The sequence below is a fragment of the Stegostoma tigrinum genome, chromosome 39 (assembly GCF_030684315.1).
Source record: "Stegostoma tigrinum isolate sSteTig4 chromosome 39, sSteTig4.hap1, whole genome shotgun sequence".
NCBI classification, from domain to species: domain Eukaryota; kingdom Metazoa; phylum Chordata; class Chondrichthyes; order Orectolobiformes; family Stegostomatidae; genus Stegostoma; species Stegostoma tigrinum.
This window is the reverse complement of record NC_081392.1, coordinates 1,849,448-1,874,398: the sequence shown is the minus strand read 5'-3', so window position 1 is coordinate 1,874,398 and position 24,951 is coordinate 1,849,448. Positions and strand designations below refer to the sequence as shown.

Here is a 24,951-nt window from a genome sequence, read left to right as displayed (position 1 = left end):
GGAGGGGATGGAAAAATGTCTTGGGTGGTGGGGTCGGATTGTAAATGGCGGAAGTGTCGGAGGATAATGCGTTGTATCCGGAGGTTGGTAGGGTGGTGTGTGAGAACGAGGGGGATCCTCTTGGGGCGGGTGTGGCGGGGGCGGGGTGTGAGGGATGTGTTGAACCCAACCCTCCTTCCACTGACCCCTTCACCCGCTTCCAACACAAGTCCTCCTCCTGGACACCACCCCCAGGCCTCCTACCCTCCCTCGACCTCTTCATCTCCAACTGCCGTCGAGACATTAACCGCCTCAACCTCTCCACCCCTCTCACCCACTCCAACCTCTCCCCCGCAGAACGGGCAGCCCTCCGCTCCCTCCGCTCCAACCCCAACCTCACCATCAAACCCGCAGACAAGGGTGGCGCAGTGGTAGTATGGCGCACTGACCTCTACATCGCCGAGGCCAGACGCCAACTCTCCGACACCACCTCCTACCGCCTCCTCGATCATGACCCCACACCCGAGCACCAAACCATCATCTCCAACACCATTCACGACCTCATCACCACAGGGGACCTCCCACCCACAGCCTCCAACCTCATTGTTCCCCAACCCCGCACGGCCCGTTTCTATCTTCTTCCCAAAATCCACAAACCTGCCTGCCCTGGTCGACCCATCGTCTCAGCCTGCTCCTGCCCCACCGAACTCATCTCCACCTATCTGGACTCCATTTTCTCCCCTTTGGTCCAGGAACTCCCCACCTACGTCAGTGACACCACCCACGCCCTCCACCTCCTCCAGGACTTCCAATTCCCTGGCCCCCAACACCTCATATTCACCATAGACGTCCAGTCCCTGTACACCTGCATTCCGCATGGAGATGGCCTCAAGGCCCTCCGCTTCTTCCTGTCCCGCAGGCCCGACCAGTCCCCCTCCACCGACACTCTCATCCGCCTAGCTGAACTCGTCCTCACGCTCAACAACTTCTCTTTTGACTCCTCCCACTTCCTACAGACTAAGGGGGTGGCCATGGGCACCCGCATGGGCCCCAGCTATGCCTGCCTCTTTGTAGGTTACGTGGAACAGTCCCTCTTCCGCACCTACACAGGCCCCAAACCCCACCTCTTCCTCCGGTACATTGATGACTGTATCGGCGCCGCCTCTTGCTCCCCAGAGGAGCTCGAACAGTTCATCCACTTCACCAACACCTTCCACCCCAACCTTCAGTTCACCTGGGCCATCTCCAGCACATCCCTCACCTTCCTGGACCTCTCAGTCTCCATCTCAGGCAACCAACTTGTAACTGATGTCCATTTCAAGCCCACCGACTCCCACAGCTACCTGGAATACACCTCCTCCCACCCACCCTCCTGCAAAAATTCCATCCCCTATTCTCAATTCCTCCGCCTCCGCCGCATCTGCTCCCACGATAAGACATTCCACTCCCGCACATCCCAGATGTCCAAGTTCTTCAAGGACCGCAACTTTCCCCCCACAGTGATCGAGAACGCCCTTGACCGCGTCTCCCGTATTTCCCGCAACACATCCCTCACACCCCGCCCCCGCCACAACCGCCCCAAGAGATTCCCCTCGTTCTCACACACCACCCTACCAACCTCCGGATACAACGCATTATCCTCCGACACTTCCGCCATTTACAATCCGACCCCACCACCCAAGACATTTTTCCATCCCCTCCCCTGTCAGCTTTCCGGAGAGACCACTCTCTCCGTGACTCCCTTGTTCGCTCCACACTGCCCTCCAACCCCACCACACCCGGCACCTTCCCCTGCAACCGCAGGAAATGCTACACTTGTCCCCACACCTCCTCCCTCACCCCCATCCCAGGCCCCAAGATGACATTCCACATTAAGCAGAGGTTCACCTGCACATCTGCCAATGTGGTATACTGCATCCACTGTACCCGGTGCGGCTTCCTCTACATTGGGGAAACCAAACGGAGGCTTGGAGACCGCTTTGCAGAACACCTCCGCTCAGTCCGCAACAAACAACTGCACCTCCCAGTCGCAAACCATTTCCACTCCCCCTCCCATTCTCTAGATGACATGTCCATCATGGGCCTCCTGCAGTGCCACAATGATGCCACCCGAAGGTTGCAGGAACAGCAACTCATATTCTGCCTGGGAACCCTGCAGCCATATGGTATCAATGTGGACTTCACCAGTTTCAAAATCTCCCCTTCTCCTACTGCATCCCTAAACCAGCCCAGTCCGTCCCCTCCCCCCACTGCACCACACAACCAGCCCAGCTCTTCCCCCCCACCCACTGCATCCCAAAACCAGTCCAACCTGTCTCTGCCTCCCTAACCGGTTCTTCCTCTCACCCATCCCTTCCTCCCACCCCAAGCCGCACCCCCAGCTACCTACTAACCTCATCCCACCTCCTTGACCTGTCCGTCTTCCCTGGACTGACCTATCCCCTCCCTACCTCCCCACCTACACTCTCTCCACCTATCTTCTTTACTCTCCATCTTCGGTCCGCCTCCCCCTCTCTCCCTATTTATTCCAGTTCCCTCCCCCCATCCCCCTCTCTGATGAAGGGTCTAGGCCCGAAACGTCAGCTTTTGTGCTCCTGAGATGCTGCTTGGCCTGCTGTGTTCATCCAGCCTCACATTTTATTATCTTGGAATTGTCCAGCATCTGCAGTTCCCATTATCTCTGACACTCCTGACTTGTGCCTTGTAGATGACAGACAGGGATAGAAAAAGGGACTAGGCCCGAAACATCAGCCTTCCTGCTCCTCTGATGCTGCTTGGCCTGCTGTGTTCATCCAGCTCTACACCTTGTTATCTCAGATGATAGACAGGCTTTGGGGAGGCTACAGGATTCCTAGCCTCCGACCTGTTCTTGTAGTCATTGCATTTATATGGCTGGAGTTGTTCAGTTGCTGGTCAATGGTAATCCTCCAGGATATTGACACAGACGGCAAGATGTTTGCAGTCAGACTGCCACCAGTCACTGACCCAGCGCAGTCCAGCTCCTCTTGGCACAGGCATCACCTTGGGGTTTGGGTCCATCCTGCCCAGCAGGGAAGTGGAGGCTTATCTTCTGCTTTGCCCAGGCAGAGGCCACTCCCCTGATGTCTCAGTGCTGTGGGGGTAGATTGTGAGCAACCACCCCAACCCCCAACTGAACTCAGCCAGCTCATTGGCTCAGAGTGTTGGTGGTCATGTGGAGGAGGCAAGGGTGGGGAAGCCAGCCTTGGCCTCTTGACACTGCTGCCCCCGGACTGGTGGGGGACCTTGGAAAGACCGAGCACAGGAATAGCCAGATCCACCCAAGCAGGCGGACTCCCCAACCAGCATCTCGCTGACATGTTTATCCAAAGCCCAAAAAATAGTGTTCTCATTCAAACATTTTAATGGTAACTGCAATCACAAATGGGAACAGAAAGGGAACAAGCTGTATCCCATACAGTGAACAAACCCTCTGGCACACAATAACATGTTAAGATTGTACATTTCTGTGCTGTTTTAATTTATCCATCAAAATCACTTGACTGAAGGAGCGGCCTCACTAAACTCCCCGTTTGTTGTCATTTCTGTTTTCGAGGTAGGGCGGCCTGGAATAAATGATAGATTGAGAAGAATGTACCTGAGGGAAAAAAAATGAGGAGAGAGCACAATTACTGACAGAAATAAAATATTGTTGTCAGGGAGTACAGCGCAGAGTGACTGATGTACAGCTTAGTCAGATCTGTAACAGATATTTCATACTCAATCTGTTCAGAGATATTCCGAAACACCTGTGGAGCAGGTTAGACTTGAGCCTCCTAGGTTACCAGGCAGTGACACTACCACTGCACCGTAGGAGCCCTGCTCTGGCCTGGTAAAGATCATCTGAAGAAGCGTTACTGGACTGGAAATATTATCTCTGATTTCTCTCTACAGATACTGCTAGACCTGCTAAGTTCTTTCCAGCTATTTCTATTTTTATTCCTCTACCAGGCACTACTCCTCACCTCCGACTGTGATCGCCATGGTAATACGATAGAGCACAGCATCAACTGTTCCACCCTTCAGGTGAACGGGAAGATTATTGTCCGCCTGCAGTGAGACACCAAACAAACTGGTGAGAAACAGCAATCCCTCTATGTCACTCTGCCACACCATCGCACTCAGTTGGTACACACAGAGATGTGGAGACTCAGATAGAAGAACAAAAGACTCATAGAACATAGAACATAGAACATTACAGCACAGTACAGGCCCTTCGGCCCTCGATGTTGTGTTGACCTGTCATACCGATCTCAAGCCCATCTAACCTACACTATTCCATGTGCGTCCATATGCTTATCCAATGACGACTTAAATGTACCTAAAGTTGGCGAATCTACTCGGTTGCAGGCAAAGCGTTCCATTCCCTTACTACTGTCTGAATAAAGAAACTACCTCTGACATCTGTCCTATATCTTTCACCCTTCAATTTAAAGCTATGCCCCCTCATGCTCGCCGTCACCATCCTAGGAAAAAGGGTCTCCCTATCCACCCTATCTAACCCTCTGATTATTTAATATGTGTCATTTAAGTCACCTCTCAACCTTCTTCCCTCGAATGAAAACAGCCTCAAAGTCCCTCAGCCTTTCCTCGTAAGACCTTCCCTCCATACCAGGCAACATCCTAGTAAATCTCCTCTGCACCCTTTCCAAAGCTTCCACATCCTTCTTATAATGCGGTGACCAGAACTGTACACAATACTCCAAGTGCGGCCACACCAGAGTTTTGTACAGCTTCACCATAACCTCTTGGTTCCAGAACTCGATCCCTCTATTAATAAAAGCTAAAACACTGTATGCCTCATGTTTGCAGTGTCTTCATAAATTCAAAGCACTTCACTGTCAGTGAGCTACTGTTCTGTCGGAGCAGGAGTAGTCCATTCAGCCCTTCAAGCCTGCTCCAGTATTTGAAATGGCCACAGCTGATCTCAGAGCGAGGGCGAGAGGAAGTCAGAGAGTGTGTGTGTGTGTGTGAGAGAGAGAGAGAGAGAGAGAGAGGAGAGGAGAGAGAGAGAGAGAGAGAGAGAGTGTATGTATGTGTATGTGAGAAAGGCTATTGTGTGTGAGTGTGTATGTATATGTGTGTCTGTGTGAGGGGGTTAATGAGTACATGTATGTGTATGTGTGGGCTGGGGGGGGGTCTGTGTGTGTAGGGGAGTGTATGAGTGTAAGGGTGTGTGTGTTCGCACGGATGAGTGTGGGGTGGGGTGTGTTTGAGAGTGCAGAGGGTTATGTGTTTGTGTTTTTTGGGAGGGTGTTGCTGTGTGACTGTTTCCATGCCACCTCAGGCAGTCACTGTTGCTTATGGGTCAACCTATTGGGGAATCCTCAAGAGTCACCGTCCCACAGCCTGCCAGGCGGCACACTACCTGAAATTGAGAATGAGGCAGGAGGCACGGCCCTCACTTCCAGTTTGCATGAAGCTGTACTCTTCACTCCCACTCACAGCTGATCTGAACTTGAGAGAGAGAGCGAGACAGTGAGAGCAAGAGTGAGAGTGAGTGTGAGAGAGAGTGCATGTATGCATATGTGAGAAAGTGTATGCATGTGAGTGTGTGAGTGCGTGAATGCGTGAGTAGGTGGGTATGTATATGTGTGTGTGTATGTGTGCGCGTGTGTCTATATGACAGTGTGTGTCTGAGTGAGAGATGGAGGGGGTGATGTACCTGGAAAAGCTCCTGGGTGACTGCTCTCCACACTGCCTACTGAAGGAAGTTCTTCAAGGATCAAGACTTTGCCAATTTTCCCAAAACTATTTCCTTTATATATTCACAGGGTTGGTTTATAGTCATCTTATGATATAGGCATTGCTGACCGGACCAGCGGTTATTTCTCATCCCCTGTTGCCCTTCAGAAAGTCATGGTGAACTGCCTTCTTGAACCACTGTGATTGGTGTGCTGTCGGCTGACCCATGATGCCTATAGGGAGGGAGTTCCGGAATTTTGACCCAGCAATACAAAGTGAAATATTTGCAAGTCAGGATGGCAGGTGGCTCAGATAGAAACTTGCAGGTCATGGTGACCCCATGTATCTGCTGCCATTGTCCTTCTAGGTGGTAGTGGTTACGGGTTTGGAAAGTATTGTGTAAGGATCCTTGGGAGTTGTTGCAGTGCATCTTATAGAGAGTATACACTGCTGCTACTGGTTGTGGAGGGAGTGAATACTTGTAGATGTGGTGCCAATCACGTGGCTGCTTTACCTTGGATGGTGTCAAGCTTCTTAAATGTTGCTGGACCTGTGCTCATCCAGGAAAGTGAGGAGTATTCAATCACACTCCTGACTTGTGCATGTAGATGGTGGACAGGTTTTCGGGCATCAGGAGGTGAACTAGGAGCTGTAAGGAATACAACGTTGACCTATTCTGATCACAATCAACACTGTCAAAACTGACACTATTCCCCTCATAAAATGACCCTCTTGAACACAGATCCTGTCAGCATAATGAAAAGGATGGAAAGAGATTAGACAAAGAGAGGGAGTGAAGAATGAGAGGTTTCAGGGCCAAGTGCTGGAAAATGGAATTAGAATACTCAGGTAAAGATCATAAGAACTGTTGATGTTGGAGTCAGAGGTAACACAGTGTGGAGCTGGAGGTGCACAGCAGGCCAGGTAGCATCAGAGGAGCAGGAAAGTTGACGTTTCAGGTCAGAACCCTTCCTCAGAAAAGTCAACTTTCCTACACCTCTGATGCTGCCTGGCCTGCTGTGCATCTCCAGCTCCAAACTGTGTTATCTTGGAATAGTCAGGTGTTTGTTTTAGACTGGCACAGACTTGAGGGACTCTTGCAGACTCAAGGACTAAAAAACATCAAAAGCATTACAATTTTAAATCTAGAAGTATTTTCGCACAGCATACTGCTCCCCCCTCTTGGGTTTCACTTTGAGTGGGACTTTAAAATCAATTACAACAGGAATTCTGTTTCTCCCTCCAAATTGCATTTTAATAAAATGTGCACAATCCCATCACTGGTACCTGAAAGATCTTCTGATATTGAGGCACTTTGTTTTTTAACTGGTTTCTGACTGTTGTCGAGAAGGAACGCAGAGCCTGAGGAGACAAAGAGAAGAATAGAGTCACTCTCCTTAAAGCTTACAGCTGCTCTGTGCACTCTGGAACAGACTTAACCAGACCTGCCTGTGGGCTGACTCCTGCCCCAGCCACTGTCTGAGGGTTCAACCACCGTCACACTGCTTGTAACCTCAGTACCCTCTGAGCCCTTAATATTTCCATTCCAAAAATCTCCCCTTTCCATCCCTGAAGGAGGTGGAGCTGAGAGGGTCTTCTATTGCAGAGAAAGTTGAAGGGTGAAGTGACTGAAATCAGGGATGTGCAAGAGGCCAGAACTGGAGGAAGTGCAGAGATGTTTAAGAAGGTTGTAGGGACTGGAGGGCAGGAGGGGGAAGAGATTGGCACAAAGGGGTTTGAACACAAGGACGAGGATTTCAAGGTATGTTCCCGCCTGTTTCCGTTTGTCCGCTGCTGAAATCCTCTCTCACATGTTCGCTACCTTCTCACATGACCATTCAACTGTTCCGCTGCCCACTGTCCCATCACTTGACCTTCCAAAAACATGGCATTATCAAATCCTGCGATTCCAACCTTGCACCAAGCTCCATTCCCCCATCATCCCATTGCTTTGTAACATACTTTGGCTCAGGGTGCAGCAACTAATTATAGAGTCATAGAGATGTACAGTGAGGAAACTGAAGCTTCAGTCCAACTCGCTCACAACAACCAGATATCCTAAAGTAATCTAGTCACGTTTGCCAGCATTTGGCCCAAATCCCAGCAAACCCTTCCTATTCATGTACTCACCCAGATGCCTTTTAAATACTCTTAAAATTAAAATTCTCATCTTTGTACCCAAACCCGGTGTGCCATTGCCCCTCTTGGACATTGCCACTGACGCCCCCCCACCATGCCCACACCCTCCTCCAGTCTCTACAACCCTCTTAAACATTTCTGCACTTCCTCCACTGCTGGCCTCCTGCACATCCGCAATTTCTGTCACTTCACCCATTCAATTCTCTCTGCAATGGAACTCCCCCTCACTATCACCTCCTTAATTACAACAACAACAACCTGTATTTATCTAGAGCCTTTAGTGCAGTAAAATATTTCAGTGTTTTACGGAAGGAATTATCACAGTAAACTTGACACTAAGCTTCCTATGAAGATATTAGATGGGCAACTAAAGGCTCAAACAAAGAGGCAGACTTTAAAGGAGGAGAGTGATTACAAGAGGTTTAAACATGGTGCTTAGGGCACAGGCACCTGAAGGAATGGCTTTGAACAGTGGTGCAGCTAAGATTTAGAAGGCCACGGATAATTTGACAGTTTGAGTTGGAGGTGAATATGGAGATATTTCAAAAATATGGATGAAACTATAGGGGAGGTCTTAAAGAGGACCAAATGTCCAAATCTAGGTGTTGTGTTGCCATAGTGGGAGACATGTCAGTCCTGACACTCTTTAAAACCAGGCTGTTTGCCCAGACTTTATGTCACCAGCTCTCTTGTGCCAAATTCCATTTAATAATGCTCCTATAAAACAGCTCAGGACTTTCATTACACAAAGGGTGCTACACAAATGTGCATAGTTGTTAGTCAAAACAGGAATTGTTGGCAAACCCCAGCAAGTCTGGCAGCATCTGAAGAGAGAGAAACCAGTTAATGTTTTGGGACCAGAGATCCTTTTTCACTCCACACGATTTCAACTGACGTTTCACCCTTCGTGTTTCCATTACACCCAGGATCATGGGTATCTCTGTGATGTATGAGGCTCCTCACACAACTCGTCACATCCTGAGATCCATACTCAGTGCCATGCATCACCATATCCATACTCTTGACCCTTCTCTCCATCAGCACCATCTCATGCTGTCTCAGAGTCATACAGCTGCAGAATAATCGTGTGGAAACAGGCCCTTTGACCCAAACTGGTCCCTGCTGACCACGGTGCCCACTCAGCTAGTTTCAACTGCCTGCAGTTGGTCCATACCTCTATAAACCCTTGCATCCATGTATCTGTCCAAATGTTTTTTTGCTGCCCTGTCCCCTTCCCAGTTCCATTCAATCTCCAGCCCATTTGACAAGAAGTTCAGATGCATGGGATGCTGGTCTGCACCAGTCAGCTTATAAAACGAGCTCAGAATTCAGGCAAACAGCTGGCAGATAAGATATAATATAGAGAAGACATTCATTTTATCAGACAATGAGAAATAGGAGCAGGAGTTGGCCACTTGGCCCCTCAAGCTTGTACTGCCCTTCAATAAAATCATGATTGCAACTTTAACTTCAGTCTTGTGTCAACCACTCACCACCAATGAAGAATCTGTCTAACTTGCCCCTGAATGGATTCAATGAACCAGCTTCCATCATGCTCTGGGGAAGAGAATTGTTCAGAATAATGAATCTCAACGGGAAATAATTCCTCCTCATCTGGAAAGGGAGACCCCTTATTCTGAAACTATGCCCCTCATTCCAGTCACTCCCATGAGATGAGGATCATCAGCATCAACTGTGTCTTGCTGCATCAGAATCTTATACATTTGAATCATAGAATCCCTACAGTCTGGAAGCAGGCCATTCAGCCCATCAAGTCCAGACCAACCCTCTGAACAGCATCCCACCGACATGCATGCCCCTACCCTTTCCCTGTAACCCTACATTTTCTATGGCTAACCCACCTATCCTGAACATCCCTGAATACTACAGGCAATTCAGCAACGCCAATCCACCTAATCTGTACATCTTTGGATTGTTGGAGGAAACCAGAGTACCCAGAGGAAACCCATACAGACACGGGGAGAATGTGCAAATTCTACACAGATGGTTGCCCGAGGCTGGAATTGAACCTAGGTCCTTGGCGCTGTGAGGCAGCAGTACTAACCTCTAAGCCACCATGCCACACTTAATTCTTCTGAACGAGGACTCTGCCCCCACAGCTCTCTGTGCAAGGAGTTCGAAAGACTGCCAGCCCTCTGAGACAAGTAATTTCTCCCCATCTAAGCCGTAAATTGGTGCCCCTTTATTCGGAGGCTATGCCCTCTGGTCCTAGACCCTCCCACAAGGGGCAGCATCCTCTCAGTGTTTACCCTATCAAGCCCCTTAAGAATGCTGTAAGTTTCAATGAGATCATCTCTCATTTTTCTAACCTCCAGTGAGTATACTTACAACTTGTTTAGCCTTTGTTCATAAAACAATCCCTCCATACCAGGGATAATCTCAGTGAATCGTCTCTGAACTGTCTCCAATGAAATGATACCTTCCCTTAGATGATGGACCCAAAACTGCTCACAATACTCCAGATCTCACTAACACCTTGTACAGTTGCAGTAAGATTTCTCAAATGTTATACTCTAGCCCCTTTGAAATAAGGGGTAACATTCCATTAGCGTTCCTGGTTACCTGCTGCCCCTGTGTGCTAGTTTTCTGTATAGGTTCATGAGTACCCCCAAAGTCCCTTTGTTGCAAGCTGTCACTTCAACATTGTGCAAAGCGCCACAGGACAGTAGACTGAGCCAGAGACCACACAACTGAAGAGGGGAGGTAGTGATGGTGGGGAGGAGAGGGGAGGAGTTGGTGCAGAAAGGTTGCAGTTTGAAGCCAGTTCTTGAAGGTGAAGACGAAACAAGAAAAAGCACAGTAAGTGAGGGGCGATGCTGAAAAAAGTCCCATTTGGTTGAAGCTTCTCATCCTGGGCTCCTCAGGATAATTTGCAGGAATACCAAATCAAGAGGAAATCCAGCACTTCCATTTCATGGAAGGAGAGTGCGGATGAGTTAGAAAATAGACTCAGTTAGAACCGTGTCCTTTCTTTTCAATTGTCTCCCTCTCATTCTTCCTCCCAAAAGCAGCTCAGGCACACACAAGTTCAGAAGGATTAGGGATAATCTTTTACATAGATTCTTTATCAGTCGGGGAATCGAGGATTACAGGGAAAGGGGAGGAAAGTGGATGTGAGGAATGATTGGTCAGCCATGATCCTATTGAATGGTGGAGCAGGCTCAAAGGGGCCGAATGGTCTACTCCGGTTCCTATCCCTTATGGTCTTCTTGTTTCTTATCTCCTGGCACAAATGACACAGGAATACAGAGTTTAAATAATTAATAGATGGTTTTAGGGAAGAATAAATCTGCAGTATTGAGAGTGTTACATTTATCACTTTAAGGTGCTGAATTCCCCCTCCAGTGTTTTATGTCAATAAGCTAGAGTGAAACTGCTGTTTGTTTCTATGGAAACCTCTCATTTTCCAGGAGCTGTTTTCTATAGGTCAGCTGATGCTGTGTCGACATTTTTCTGGTTTTTATTTTTAACTCTATTTGTCGCTGTACTCTGAGGTGCTTTTATGCCAAATTGGCAGAAGGCAAACACAAGGGGATGGAATGGGCACAGCAGTGACTGCAGCTTTCTCACTACCTCACATATCTCCAACACCCTGCATCCCTCCCCCCCAAACCCCTCCCTCACAATGCCCCAAGTCCCTCCTTCAACAAATTACCCCAGAGACCTGTTCATGTGGAACGTCAAATACAGAACCTTCTCCACTCAGGCCCATGAGTAAGACATATTGCCACCATTAAAAAGCTGTGTGTCTGCGGCGATTCATAACATTGCTAATCAGTCCCCAAAATACTAACTCACACAGCACAGATCCCAATCATCGGCCTATATCATCATTACATACAGGCTGATGGGACTCTAACATTATCATGCTCTAAGCCATGAGGTTCAGAATGAACAATGTGTCAGGTTAACCATCAGGGTCAGTCATGCATCAGAAATTGACCTATTCCATGAGGTGGTTAATTTAAGACAGTAAAACACATTATTAGTTGATAAGTAGACATTGCAGTAACCAGCTAGTTCCAATGGGAGTGCAGTTTACCAACCACAGCTGACTAACTTGTCAGGTACAGTGCTGTTAGGCAGAGGGATATCATTTATGTTGTGGAGGTGCTGGTGTTGGACTTGCCTCCCACAGTGTCTGAGGATGGACTTGATGAGGCTCAGGGGATTTATCCACCTTAATGCCCTTTAAGGCTGCAAATACCTCCTTTCTGGTAATATATATGTGGTCCAAAACATCCCCATTTGTCTCCCTTATTTCCTTAGCATCCATGATTCTCTCCTCAGTAAACATTGAAGAGAAATATTCATTAAAAGTCTCCCCAATCTCCTGTGCCTCCATACATAGACAGCCATCCTGAAATTCAAGGGGACCTATTCTCTCCCTAGCCACCCTTCTACTCTTAATATAGCTAATGGAATGTTTTGGGATTATCTTTAACCAGATTTTCCAGACTCATCTCAAAATCTCTTTTTGCTCTTCTGATTTCCCTATTGTAATGTGGTCCTACACTTTTTATATTCATCTAGTGATTCACTTGAGCCCAATAGCTTAAATCCAGTGTATGCCTTATTTTTTATGACCAGAGCCTCAATATCCGTCATCAGCCAGGAATCCCTAAACCAGCCAGCTTTTCCCCTCATCCTAACAGATGCTTACTATCCCCGGACTCTTTATATCACACCTGTAAAAGTCTCCCATTTGCTTTTCCTTTTCGTTCCTTTTCCTTCAAACAGGCTCACTCAATTGACCGCTGCCAGATCCTGCCTAATGGCCCCAAAGTTGGGTCTGCTCCAGTTTAGCACCTTAACCCAAGAACCTGTCCTGTCTTTTTCCATAACTATGTTAAATCTAAAAAAGAGTTATGGCCACTAGACCCAAAGTACTCTCCAACTGACACTTCAGTCACTGGCCCAACCTCATTTCCTGAGAGGAGGTCCAGTGTTGCACCCTCCCAAGTAGGGCCCTCTACATATTGATTTAGGAAACTTTCTTGAACACATTTGGCAAATTCCATCCTGTCCAGGCCTTTTACACTTTGGGTGGCCCGGTCATGGCATCTGGGCATTATTAGCTGACCCAGTTACCCCACATTACCCTGGAAAAGGTGGTAGTGAGCTGCCTTCTTGAAGTAAAGCCACCTGTACAGTGTAGACACACCCACAATGCCATTAACAAGGAAAATCCAGGCTTCTGACTTAGCAATAGTGAAGGAACACTGATATATTTCCAAGTCAGGATGGTGAATAACTTGCAGGGAACGTGTACGTGGTGGTTTTCCCATTTATCTGCTGCCCTTATCCTTTTAGATGGAAGTGATCATGGTTTGGGAGGTGCTATCTAAGGAATATTAGAATATTGCGTGCAGTTCTGGTCGCCCCTTTATAGGAAGGATGTGGAAGCGTTGGAAAAGGTGCAGAGGAGATTTACCAGGATGTTGCCTGGTCTGGAGCGAAGGCCCTATGAAGACAGGCTGAAGGACTTGGGTCTGTTCTCAGTGGAGAAAAGGAGGCTAAGAGGGGATTTAATAGAGACATACAAGATGATCAGAGGATTAGTTAGGGTGGAGAGTGAGAGTCTTTTTCCGAGGATGATGACATCAGCTTCTATGAGGGGGCATAGCTACAAATTGAGGGGTGATAGATTTAAGACAGATGTCACAGGCAGGTTCTTTACTCAGAGAGTGGTAAAGGCGTGGAACGCCCTGCCTGCTAATGTAGTTAACTCAGCCACATTAGAGGCATTTAAACAGTCCTTGGATAAGCATATAGATGATAATGGAATAGTGTAGGTTAGATGGGCTTCACATTGGTTTCACAGGCTGGCGCAACATTGAGGGCCAAAGGGCCTGTTCTGCGCTGTATTATTCTATGTTCTATGTTCTATGAACTATGAGAAGTTACTGCAGCACTTCTTATAGGTAGCACACACTGCTGCTTCTGATTTTTAGTGGTGAAGGGAGTGGGTGATTGACAATGTGGTGCCAACCAAGTGGCCTGCTTTATCCTGGATGGTGTCAAGCTACTTGAATGATGTTGGAGCTGCACTCATCCAGGCAAATGGGGAGTATTCCATTACACTCCTGACTTGTGCCTTGTAAATGGTGGACATGACTTTGGAGAGTCAGGAGATGGGTTACTCAGTGTAGGGTTCCTAGCTCCTGATCTGTTCCTGTAGCCACTGTATTGACATGGCTAGTCCAGTTCAGATGCTGATCAATGGGATCCCCCAAAGATGTTGACAATGGGAGATATAGTGATGGCAATGCCAATAAGTGTGAGGGCCAATGGTTAGATTCTCTGTTATTGGAGTTAGTCATTGCCTGGCATATGTGTTACTTGTCACATGAGGTGAATTCTCCCTCCCTTTGACCATGTGGCTTATTCTGACTGTGTGCCTTGAACAACCTTTTCTTATATAGAAAACTCTGATGAGACACTTGTTTTTAACTTCCAGCTACAATAATCAACATCTAATTCAAGCAAGCAATTTCAGACATTTGATAGATAACGGGCACTATCAGGCCTGCTTAACTAGACTACTTTAATTTCTTTAAAGGCTATCAGTTCCAGATCTTATTCTGACCTTTACTCTAGTCTTAAACTTGCAAAGGATTTATATGTTGAATTTCCACTTTGACACAAACTCACTTTCTCACCCAGACAAATTCACCCTCAATCCCCTCTACAGCTTACACTGACACAATTAGCAGCAACGTACACACTCAGAATCGTAGAATCCATACAGGGTGGAAACAGGCCATTCAGCCCAACAAGTCCACACGAACTCACCTCCCCCACCCTGTAACCTTACATTTCTCATGGCTTAACCACCTAACTTACACATCTCTGGGCACTGTGGGCAATTTAGCATGGCCAATCCACCTACCTTTCACATCTTTGGACTGTGGCAGGAAACCAGAGCACTCAGACGAAACCCGTGCAGACACGGGGAGAACATGCAAGCTCCATAGAAACAGTTCCCCAAGGCTGGAATTGAACTCGGGTCCCTGACATTGTGAGGCAGCATTGTGAATCACTGAGCTACCCTACTGCCCCACTCTTTCATTTAACCTCATTCATTTGGAAACTGTTTAGAAACAGGGTCTCAAGCTAGTACTGCAAGGCACATTACAACGGGCAATTCCCACAACAAAGGTACAGAAGATTTTGGAAATGCTCAGTCGGTCTGGGCAGACAAACAGAGTTCATATTTCTGGTCAGTGACTTATCATCAGAAAGTGGAAAATCCAGGAAAATGCAAAAATTCCATGATGCAGAAAACAAATTGGACAATATGAACCAATTGCTGTCTGGAGGATGTGCATTATCATTTGATTGGCTGTAAATAATTCAACATTGTTATTTATGATCAACAAATCATGCAAAAAGCAGGCATGGACCTTGAACACCCTAAGGGTCCACATCAGCAAAAATGTCTGGAGAAGAACTTTCTACTTCCAATGGCTTGTATAAGCCTTGAGAGAGACTAGACATTATAAACAGATTCCTGTCAACAGAAAGAAGGACCAAGGGCAGAAATTTGCTTCTTGTACAAGAATGAAAATATGAACAATGTATAAAGTTGGATGATTGATATGATGTACATAATTGGACAGGCTTGCAACAGAAATTGAATAAAGCCAGGCAAAAATAGGACAGAGTATTTGATGGAATTCTATTTAGCAGACCAAAGATTGAGATTGTTAAGAATAAACATGAAGTTAACCTGCACACTTGAGTACTCCGGTGGTCTGTGCAGTGAATATAACTAAACAATCTAATTTAGTACTCTGCTGGATGTGTGTCACACATGGATCCTTCCCCACCATCCGCCCACCCTGGTCCCCACTTTCCTTCAAAAAGAGTCTTGGGACATTCAACTTAAGAGGGCTGGCGCAGCAAGGTGGGCTCCAGCTTCGAGCCACACCACAGGGTGGTATCTCTGATAGTGCTGCATCCTCTCAGGACCAAACTGACACATCAGCCCAGATCAGAGCTTACTAAAGTGGGGTCCGTAACCCCAGCCAGGGTGTCACAAGCTGGAATTCTGGGATTATGAGTTGAAATTCTGAGATGGTGAGCTGCAATGAGTCACTGTGGTGTTCTGCCCCCTTTTTCACAGGTTTTCGCTCTCCTGACAGCTAAGTCTCCCAAGTTTTGAAGACCACATCATTAGGTGGACAGAAAGCAGAGTCAACATTGAAGGTCCAGTGGCCCTTCTCTAGAACAGGAAAAGGTTGGTATATATGTTGCAGATGGGGTCCAGGGGAGGGATAAACGAAGGTGGAGATGAAGACCAGAGAGAGAGAGAGAGAGAGAGAGAGAGAGACAGTGAGAGCGCGAGAGAGAAAACAACAGTTGGACAGATAAAGGAATGGTTGAAGATCAGCCTGAGAGAATCAATAGCTGCTAATGGGGAACCATTAGTGGCTTACAAAGGGTTGTGTGTGGGTCATGTGATGACAAGGCCTGGTGTGAGGGAGTTAGGACAAGGTCATGGGAGAAGGGCTCTGAACCTAAAATTATTGAACTTGATATTGAATATGGATCATAGAATCCCTGCAGTGTGGAAGCAGGCCATTCGGCCAAACCACCTAACCTGCACATCTTTGGCCTGTGGAAGGAAACCAGAGCACCCAGAGGAAACCCACGCAGACACCCCAACCAGAAAATGAGATATTGTTCTTCCAGCTTGTGCTGAGCTTCGCTGGAGCACTGCAGCAAGCTTGAGACTGAAAATATTGGCCAGGGAACATGGTGGTCTGTTGAAGTGGCAGGCAACAGGCAGCTCTGAGTCATTTTTGCAGACAGAACATAGGTGTTCTGCAAAGTGGTCGTCCAGCTTGTGTTTCTTGTCTCCAGTGTAGAGGGGAGGACACTGTGAGCAGCGGGTTAGTAAAGTAGATTGAGTGAAGTGCAGGTAAATTAATGCTTCACCTGGGCGGCACGGTGGCTCAGTGGTTAGCACTGCAGCCTCACAGTGCCAGCAGCCTGGGTTCAATTCCACCCTCGGGGAACTATCTGTGTGGAGTTTGCACATTCTCCCTGTGTCTGCATGGGTTTTCTCCAGGTGCTCCGCTTTCCTGTCATAGTCCAAACATGTGCAGGTTAGGTGGATTGGCCATGCTAAATTTCCCATAGTGTTCAGGGATGTGTAGATTAGGTGGGTTTTAGGGGAATGGGTCTGGGTGGGATGCTCTGAGGGTCAGTGTGGACTTGTTGGGCTGAAGGGCCTGTTTCCACACTGGAGGGATTCTATGATCTGTTTGTTGTGTCTGGGCCTTGGATAGTGAGGGGGGAGTAAAGGTGCAGGTATGTTGTACTTTCTGTGGTTGCAGGGTAAGGTACTGTTAGGCTGTGGGGAGATGTTGGGAGTGAAGGAGGAGTGAACCAGGGTGTCCCAGAGGGAACGGTCCCTGTGGAAGGCTGACAGGGGAGGGGAGGGGAATACGTGTCTGATTGTGGCATCCTGCTGGAGTTGGTGGAAATGGCAACTAATGAACTTCTGACACTTTCATAAATGCACTTTCTCTTTTTACCCCTGGCTTTACAGACCAATGACATTACCCCTAAAGCAGCACCTCCCCCTAAACCAAATCAATTCAAGAGCTATTAGGGATGGCAACAAATGCTGGCTTGTTAGTGATGCACAAGTCCAACGAGAGAATAAGTTTAAAAAAAACAGGTTGACACATAGCTTACTCCTTGTTGTGAGGCTGAAGTAGTTCAGATCTTGCCCAACCTTTCAGTTCTTTGCTGCTGTTCTTTATTAATCTACTTGGATGTATTTTTTCCTTAAGCATAGTGCAGTCTTCACGAGAGTATTTAGCCGTATTTTTATATCAGAACAGAAGAACTAGGAGTAGGAGTTGGTAATTCAGTCCCTTGAGCCTGTTCTACCATTTAGTATGATCAAGACTGATTGCATGCCTTTGCTTTGCTTTCGGAACTTTAAAAAAAACAAAAACAACCAGACTTTAACCAGAAGCAAAGAGAGAGAGCAGGAGTTTCAGGAGAGACTGCATGGGAGGTCAGAGAACAGCTCTAGAGTTCAGCAAAAGAAACAACCAAGCAGTGAACTTTCACAGCTGACTGACCATGAAAGTACAAACATCTCTGAAAATTGGAGTTTGGTCTAAGAAAAACAGTGACATTTCACAGCTAACCTTGGAGAGACCTCATTATCTGAATTACTCACAGCTGGGAGTTTCAGAGCCTGAAGCAGCTAAGTCTTCACTTATAAAATCAATAAATCTTAACTTTTTTATAAATCTATAATAGTGAATAGGGTGAAGATATTTTTCTTATTGAGGTCTGCCTTTTGATTTTTTTTGTATAAAACATGGGTACTAAATTAGCCTGGAGCAGTGTTTTTAGAACAGTAGGACTGTACTATTTTCTGGGTCTGTAAACTAAGGTGCTGTGATGGTATTTCATAGTGATGTGCCCTTCCTGTCAGGTATGGGAGAGTAGGCAGAATTTCAATGGTCCTGATGATTATGTTTGCAGCAAATGTGTTGCGAATCCTTTTGGATCATATGGATCGGTTGGAGTGGCAGATAGAGGCAATGAGGAATTTTTGGAACCAGGGGTGTGATGGATGGCAGTTTCAGGAAGGTAGAGAAACTGGGTACAGTCAGGTAGATGGGTTAGCTCCAGGAAAGGTAAGAGGGATAGGCAGGTAGAGCAGGGGTTTCCTGTAGCTATTCCCATCTCAAACAAGTAGGCTGGTTTGGAAAACATATGGGGTGATGGACTGTCAGGGAATGTGGCACTGACAGCCAGGTTTCTGGTACAGAGACTGACTCTACTGTAACAAGGGGCATGTCAGGTACCAGGCAATTGATTGTGATAGGGGACTGTGTAGTCAGAGGCACAGACAGATGTTTCTGCAGCCACAGTGAGAAATTAGAACGGTGTGTTGTCTCCCTGGTGCCAAGGTCAAAGATGTCTTAGGGTGCAGAATATTCTCAAAGGCAAGAGTGACCAGCAGGAGGTTGTTGTACACTTTGATGCTAATGACATAGAAAGAAAAAGGGATGAGATTCTGAAGAAAGGATATAGGAAATTAGGCCAGAGGTTAGAAAGTAGATCCGCTTTAGTGAGCTCTGATGAAAAGAGTTATCTAGACTTGAAACATTAGCTTGCTGTCTCTCCACGGATGCTACCTGACTCGCTGTGACTTCTGGCATTTTTTTGTTTAGTGGACAGTGAAGGTTATTTGGAAATACAGCAAGATCTTGACCAACAGAGCCAGTGGGCTGAGGAATGGCAGATGGCGTTTAAATTAGATAAATGCAAGGTGCTGCATTTTGGTAGGTCACAATGGGCAGGACTTGCACAGTCAAGAGTAGGGTCCTGGGAGGTGTTATAGAACAAAGAGATCTGGGAGTACGGGTTCATAGCTCCTTGAAAGTGGAATCACAGGTAAACAGGATGGTGAAGAAGGCTTTCGGCATGCATGGTCGGAGCATTGAGTATCAGAGATGGGACATCTTGTTGCAGCTATACAAGACATTGGTAAGGCCACATTTGAAGTATTGTGTACAGCTCTGGTCACCCTACTATAGAAAGGATATTATTAAACTAGAAAAGAGTGCAGGAAAAATTGACTAGGATGCTACCTGGATTGGAAGATTTGAGTTAAAAGGAGAGACTGGATAGCCTGGGACTTTTTTCCCTGGAGTGTAGCAGACTGAGGAGTGACATTATAAAAGGTCAAGAATAATCATGAGAACCAAAAATAAGGTAGATAGCCAAACAGCTTTTCCCGATGGGGAGTCTGAAACTAGAAGCATAGGTTTAGGGTGAGAGGGGAGAGATACAAAACAGTCCAGAGGGCAAATTATTTCACACAGAGGGTGGTGAATGTCTGGAGTGGGCTGCCAGAGGTTGCGGAGGCAAGTACAATTTTGTCAATTAAGAAACATTTGGACAGGCACATGGATTGGATAGGTATGGAGGGATATGGACCAAATGCGAGCAAATGGAGGTAGCAAGGTGTACAGCTGGATGAACACAGCAGGCCAAGCAGCATCATAGGAGCAGGAAAGCTGTGTTCATCCAGCTCTACACCATGTATCTCAGATTCTCCAGCATCTGCAGTTCCTACTTTCTCTGCAAGCAAATGGAACTAGTTTAATTGTGAAAAATGGGCAGCACGGAATGTTTCGGTCAAGGACCTGTTCTATGCTGTAGACCTCTATAACTTTGTGACTATGACTTGAGGGTAGTAATATCTGGATTATTTCTGGCACCACACTTAAGTGAGAGTAGGAGTAGGAGGATTCAGCAGATGAATGCATGGCTGAGGAGCTGGTGCAAGGAGAAGGGACCATTTTTGGAATGTTGGGATCTCTTCTGGGGTAGAATTATCTGTACAATAACAGGTTGCACCTGAATTGGAAGAGCAGGGAGATTTGCTACAGCTGTTTGGGAGGCTTTAAACTAGTAAGGTGGTGGGGAGATCCAACGAGATAGTGAGAAAAGAAATAGGGTCTGAGGCTGGTACAGTCAGGGCATAGAACATGGTCAGACTGATAAACTAAACTGCATTAATTGCAATGCAAGAGGCCTAACAGGTAGGGAAGATGAATTCAGGGCACGGATGGGAACATAGAACTGGGATATCACAGCTATTACAGAAACATGACTCAGGGAACAGCAGGACTGACAGCTCAATGTTCCAGGAAGAAGATGCTATATGAAGGATAGAAAGGGGTCAAGAGAGGAGGTGGAGTGGCATTTTTGGTTAAGGATAACATTATGGCAGTAATTAGGGAGGATATTTCTGGGAATATATCCAGTGAAGTTATTTGGGTGGAACTGAGAAATAAGAAGGGGATGATCATCTTATTAGGATTGTACTATAGACACCCCCCTCCCCAGTCGTCAGTGGGAAATTGAGAAGTAAATTTGTAAGGAGATCTCGGTTATCTGTAAGAATAATAGGGTGGTAATGGTAGGGGATTTTAATTTTCCAAACATAGGCTGGGACTGACATAGGGCTTGTTAAGGGCTTGGATGAAGAGGAATTTGTTAAGGTATACAAAAATAAATTTCTTCTTCGGTATGTAGATGTACCTACTCAAAAAGGAGCAAAACTTGTCCTTCTCTTGGGAAATAAGGCACGGCAAATGACTGAAGTGTCAGTGGGGAACAGTTTGGGGCCAGTGATCATAATTCTATTAGTTTAAAATAGTTATGGAAAAGGATAGACCTGATCCAAAATTTTACGTTCTAAATTGGAGTAAGGTCAATTTGATGGTATTATGCAAGAACTTTCAAAAGTTGATTGAGAGAGTCTATTTGTAGGTAAAGGGGCAATTGGAAAGTTGGAAAGCCTTCAATAATGAGGTCCTGAGAATTCAAAGGGAGGATGTTCCTGTTGGTGTGAAGGGTAGGCTGGTAGGTGTAGGGAATGCTGGATGACTATAGAAATTGAGGCTTTGGTCAAGAAAAAGGAGTCACATGGCAAATATAGAGAGCTGGGATTGAGTAAATCCCTCAAGGAATACTAGGACAGTAGGGACATACTCAAGAGAGAAATCAGGAGGGCAAAAAGGAGACGGGAGTTAGCTTTGGCAAATAGGGTCAGGGAGAAACCAAAGCGATATTACAAATACATTAAGGGCAAAGAGTAACTCGGCAGTGAATAGGGCCCCTTAAAGGTCAACAAGGCCGTCTATGTCTGGAAATGCAGGAGCTGGGTGAAATATTGAACAAAGTATTTTTTGTCAGCATTTACTGTGGAGAAGGATACTGAAGCCAGAGAACTTGGAGAAATAAATAGTGAGAAGTGTCCATGTTATAGATGAAGAGATGTTGGATTTCTTAAAAAGAATAAAGGTGGATAAATCCCCAGGACCTGATCAGGTGTACCCTTGAACTTTGGGGCCCTTGTCAAGATATTTGTGTCATTGATAGCCATGGGTAAGGTGCCATAAGACTGATGGCTGGAGAATGTGGTGCCATGATTTAAGAAGGATGGTAAGGAAAAGCCAAGGAACTATAGACTGATGAGCCTGACATTGGAGGTGGGTAGTGGTTGGAGGGGATTCTGAGGAACAACATTTACATGTATTTGGAAAGGCAAGAACTGATTAGCGATAATCAATATGGCTTTGTGCGTGGGAAATCATGTCTCACTAACTTGACTGAGTTTTTTGAAGAAGTGACAAAGAAGATTGACAAAGGCAGAGTGATTGATATTGTCTATACTGACTTCAGTAAGGCGTTTGACAAGGTTCTGCATGGTAGACTAGTTAGCAAGGTGGTTCATATGGAATCTAGGGAAGGCAAGCCATTTGGATACAAAAAATTGGCTTGAAGGTAGGAGGCAGAGGTGATGATAGAGAGTTATTTTTCAGACTAGAGGCTTGTGACCAGCAGTGTGCTGCACAGATTGGTGCTGGGTCTACTGGCTTTTGTCATTTATATAAATTATTGAGATTTAAATCTAGGAGATATGATTATTAAGTTTGCAAATGACATCAAAACTGGTGGTGTAATGGACAGTGAAGAAGTACAAAGGGACCTTGATCAGATGGACTTGATCGGCTGAGGAATGGCAGATGGCATTTAATCTAGATAAATGTGAGGCTCTGCATTTTGGCAAGGCAAATCAGAACAGGACTTGCACTGTTAATGGGATGGTCCTGGGGAGCATTATCAAACAAAGAGACCTTCGGGTGCAGGTTCATTGTTTCTTGAAAGTGGAGTCAAAGGTTGGCCAGGTCATGAAGAAGGCATTTGGTACACTTGCCTTTACTGGCCAGTGCATTGAGTATAGGAAGTCACATTGCAGATATACAGGACATTGGTTAGGCTACTTTTGGAATACTGCATTCAATTCTCATCCTCATCTCCATAGGAAAGGTGTTGCTAAATATGAAAGGGTGCAGAAAAGATCTATAAGGATATTGTCAGGGTTAGAGGGTTGGAGCTATAAGAAGAGGGTGAATAAACTGGGGCTGTTTCAGATTGATTTCACAGGTCGGTGCAACATCGAGGGTCGAAGGGCCTGTTCTGCGCTGTAATGTTCTACGTTCTATTTTCCCTGGAGTGCGAGAGATTGATGGGTGACTTTGTAGAGGTTGATCATGAGGGGCATAGATAGCCAAGGTCTTTTACCCAGTGTAGGGCAGTCCAAAACTAGGGGACATAGATTGAAGGTGACGGGGGAAAAGATTCAAGAGGGATCTACAGGGCAACTTTCTCATGCAGAGGGTGGTGTGTGTATGGAATGAGCGGCCAGAGGAAGTTGTGGAGGCTGGTACAATTACAGCATTTAAAAAGGCATCTGGAAGGGTATATGAACAGAGAGATATGAGCCAAAGGCTGGCAAATACGATTAGATTAATTGCGGGTCTCTGGTCAGTGTGGACAACAAGTACGACGCTATGACTCATCTCAGCTTCAACCCCACTTTCCCGCCCACTCCCAGTAGCCTTTCAATCCATTATTAATTAAAAATCTATTTTCTCCTAAGTGTCCTAGCATACACCCCACTGCAAAGTAGTGAATACCACCGATTCACAATTCTCTCTAAGAAGTAAATCCTCATCATTTCTGTTTTAAATCTGCTATCCCTTATTCTGAAATTATAACCTCTTCTTCTAGATTGGTTCTCTAGGGTCTGTTCACTGTTGGTTCAGTTTGAAGGAGACAATTTCCTCATTGCCTACAGAGAGGGTATTTAGAGGCCTGCAGCCTTTCCCGGGGGTCGGGTGAGAAAGGAATTGACCCTGCCACAGCACGGTGGCCATTCCTTGGCACTGGAGGTCGCGCCCACCCGGCAATGCGCTGAATGATTGACGTGAGTCGCAACCAATCAGATAGAGGATTTCCTCCATCATTTCGCACGCATTGGCCAATCGGTGCCGCAGGAGGGCGGGTTCCGAGCGAGCCAGTGAAATTGACACAGCGAAGTTAGTAAAAAGTTCATTAGAAGTTAATAAAAACTCATCTTTGTATTTTTCACGATTAAAAGGCATATAGTCGACGGCAATTCGTTCAAAACAGCAGTGATCAGTAAAAGTTGAAGGGGCACATGCAACAAACATACATATTTTTAAAAATCTACACTTGTGTATGTTAATATTTGCAACAGGCGCTCCAATTTCGTAAAATGGTTAATTGTGTCATTGAGTGGACTCTCCCACCGGTGGGAGAGAGGGAATGAGCTCAAGAAAAGTGAAGTCTGAACAATTACCAGGAGGTGCTTCATGCTGCGTGGTTCCAAGCTGCTGCTCCGTCCTTCACTTGTAATCCTCTCCAAGGACAGTCAGGGTGACAGCTCTGAAATACTGCCGCAAACTGAAATATTGCCAGGTCACAAGGCTATGGACAGCTGCACAGATCAAACCTCACTTAGCCTGGATTCACAGCACGCGATCAGGGCGAAAGAAAAGGCAACGGCTTACATTTCTGTAGCGCCTATTCCAGACCTCAGGTCATCGCACTGCTCTTCCCAGCCTGGCTGGGCTATTTTGGCTCATTGGTAATGGATCTACCTCTGGTCTCGCTTGTCATGGAGGTTTGATTTGCAGAAATAGCACATGTGAAGCAAAAACACCTTCAGACTTCCGGTCTGGAAAGCACAGCCTGGGAGTGTAATGGAGCTGGAGTCAATGGAGACATTTAAGAGGTCATTGGATGACCGTTTGAATAAAGACAGAAAGGTACAGGAAAAGACAGGAGAATGGCACTTTGGAGAGCCAGAATGGTGTCCTTCTGCCCCCTAGCACTTCTGTGATTTTGCGTTCACTATCTTTCTTACCCTTTCAGAGAGTGAGTTCCAGATTCCAGCATCCTCAGCAGGATCTGCCCAAAAGACTCTCCTCCAAGGAGAACAATTCCAGTCTATTGATATCCTTCCTCTTCATTGTTGATCATGTGGATCGTTTTCATATCATCTCCAACTTCTCAATTGTGTCTCTACATTTAAGCTTAAATTTATGATACATATCTCAAAAAACATGGAGTAATACTGAGCCCTGAGAAACCCCACTGCTAATAATCTACCAGTTACAACGCTGACACAGCACCCTGCTCCTTCCCTTCTATTTCCTGTCACTGAGTCGACTTTGAATTCAACCCTCA

The 24,951-nt window shown here is 46.3% G+C and overlaps 1 protein-coding gene across 1 annotated transcript; it reads right to left on the bottom strand.

Annotated features, from left to right (window-relative positions):
• Window positions 1-3,343: 3,343 nt before the first annotated feature.
• Window positions 3,344-24,255, bottom strand: LOC125447802 (cytochrome c oxidase subunit 7A2, mitochondrial). The gene is made up of 4 exons (XM_048522538.1): window positions 24,062-24,255; window positions 6,970-7,044; window positions 3,963-4,047; window positions 3,344-3,595 (listed from the first exon to the last, which is right to left on the bottom strand). Exons 1-4 carry the CDS (start codon window positions 24,074-24,076, stop codon window positions 3,537-3,539), a joined length of 234 nt encoding a protein of 77 aa, XP_048378495.1. The 5' UTR covers window positions 24,077-24,255; the 3' UTR covers window positions 3,344-3,536.
• Window positions 24,256-24,951: the final 696 nt, after the last annotated feature.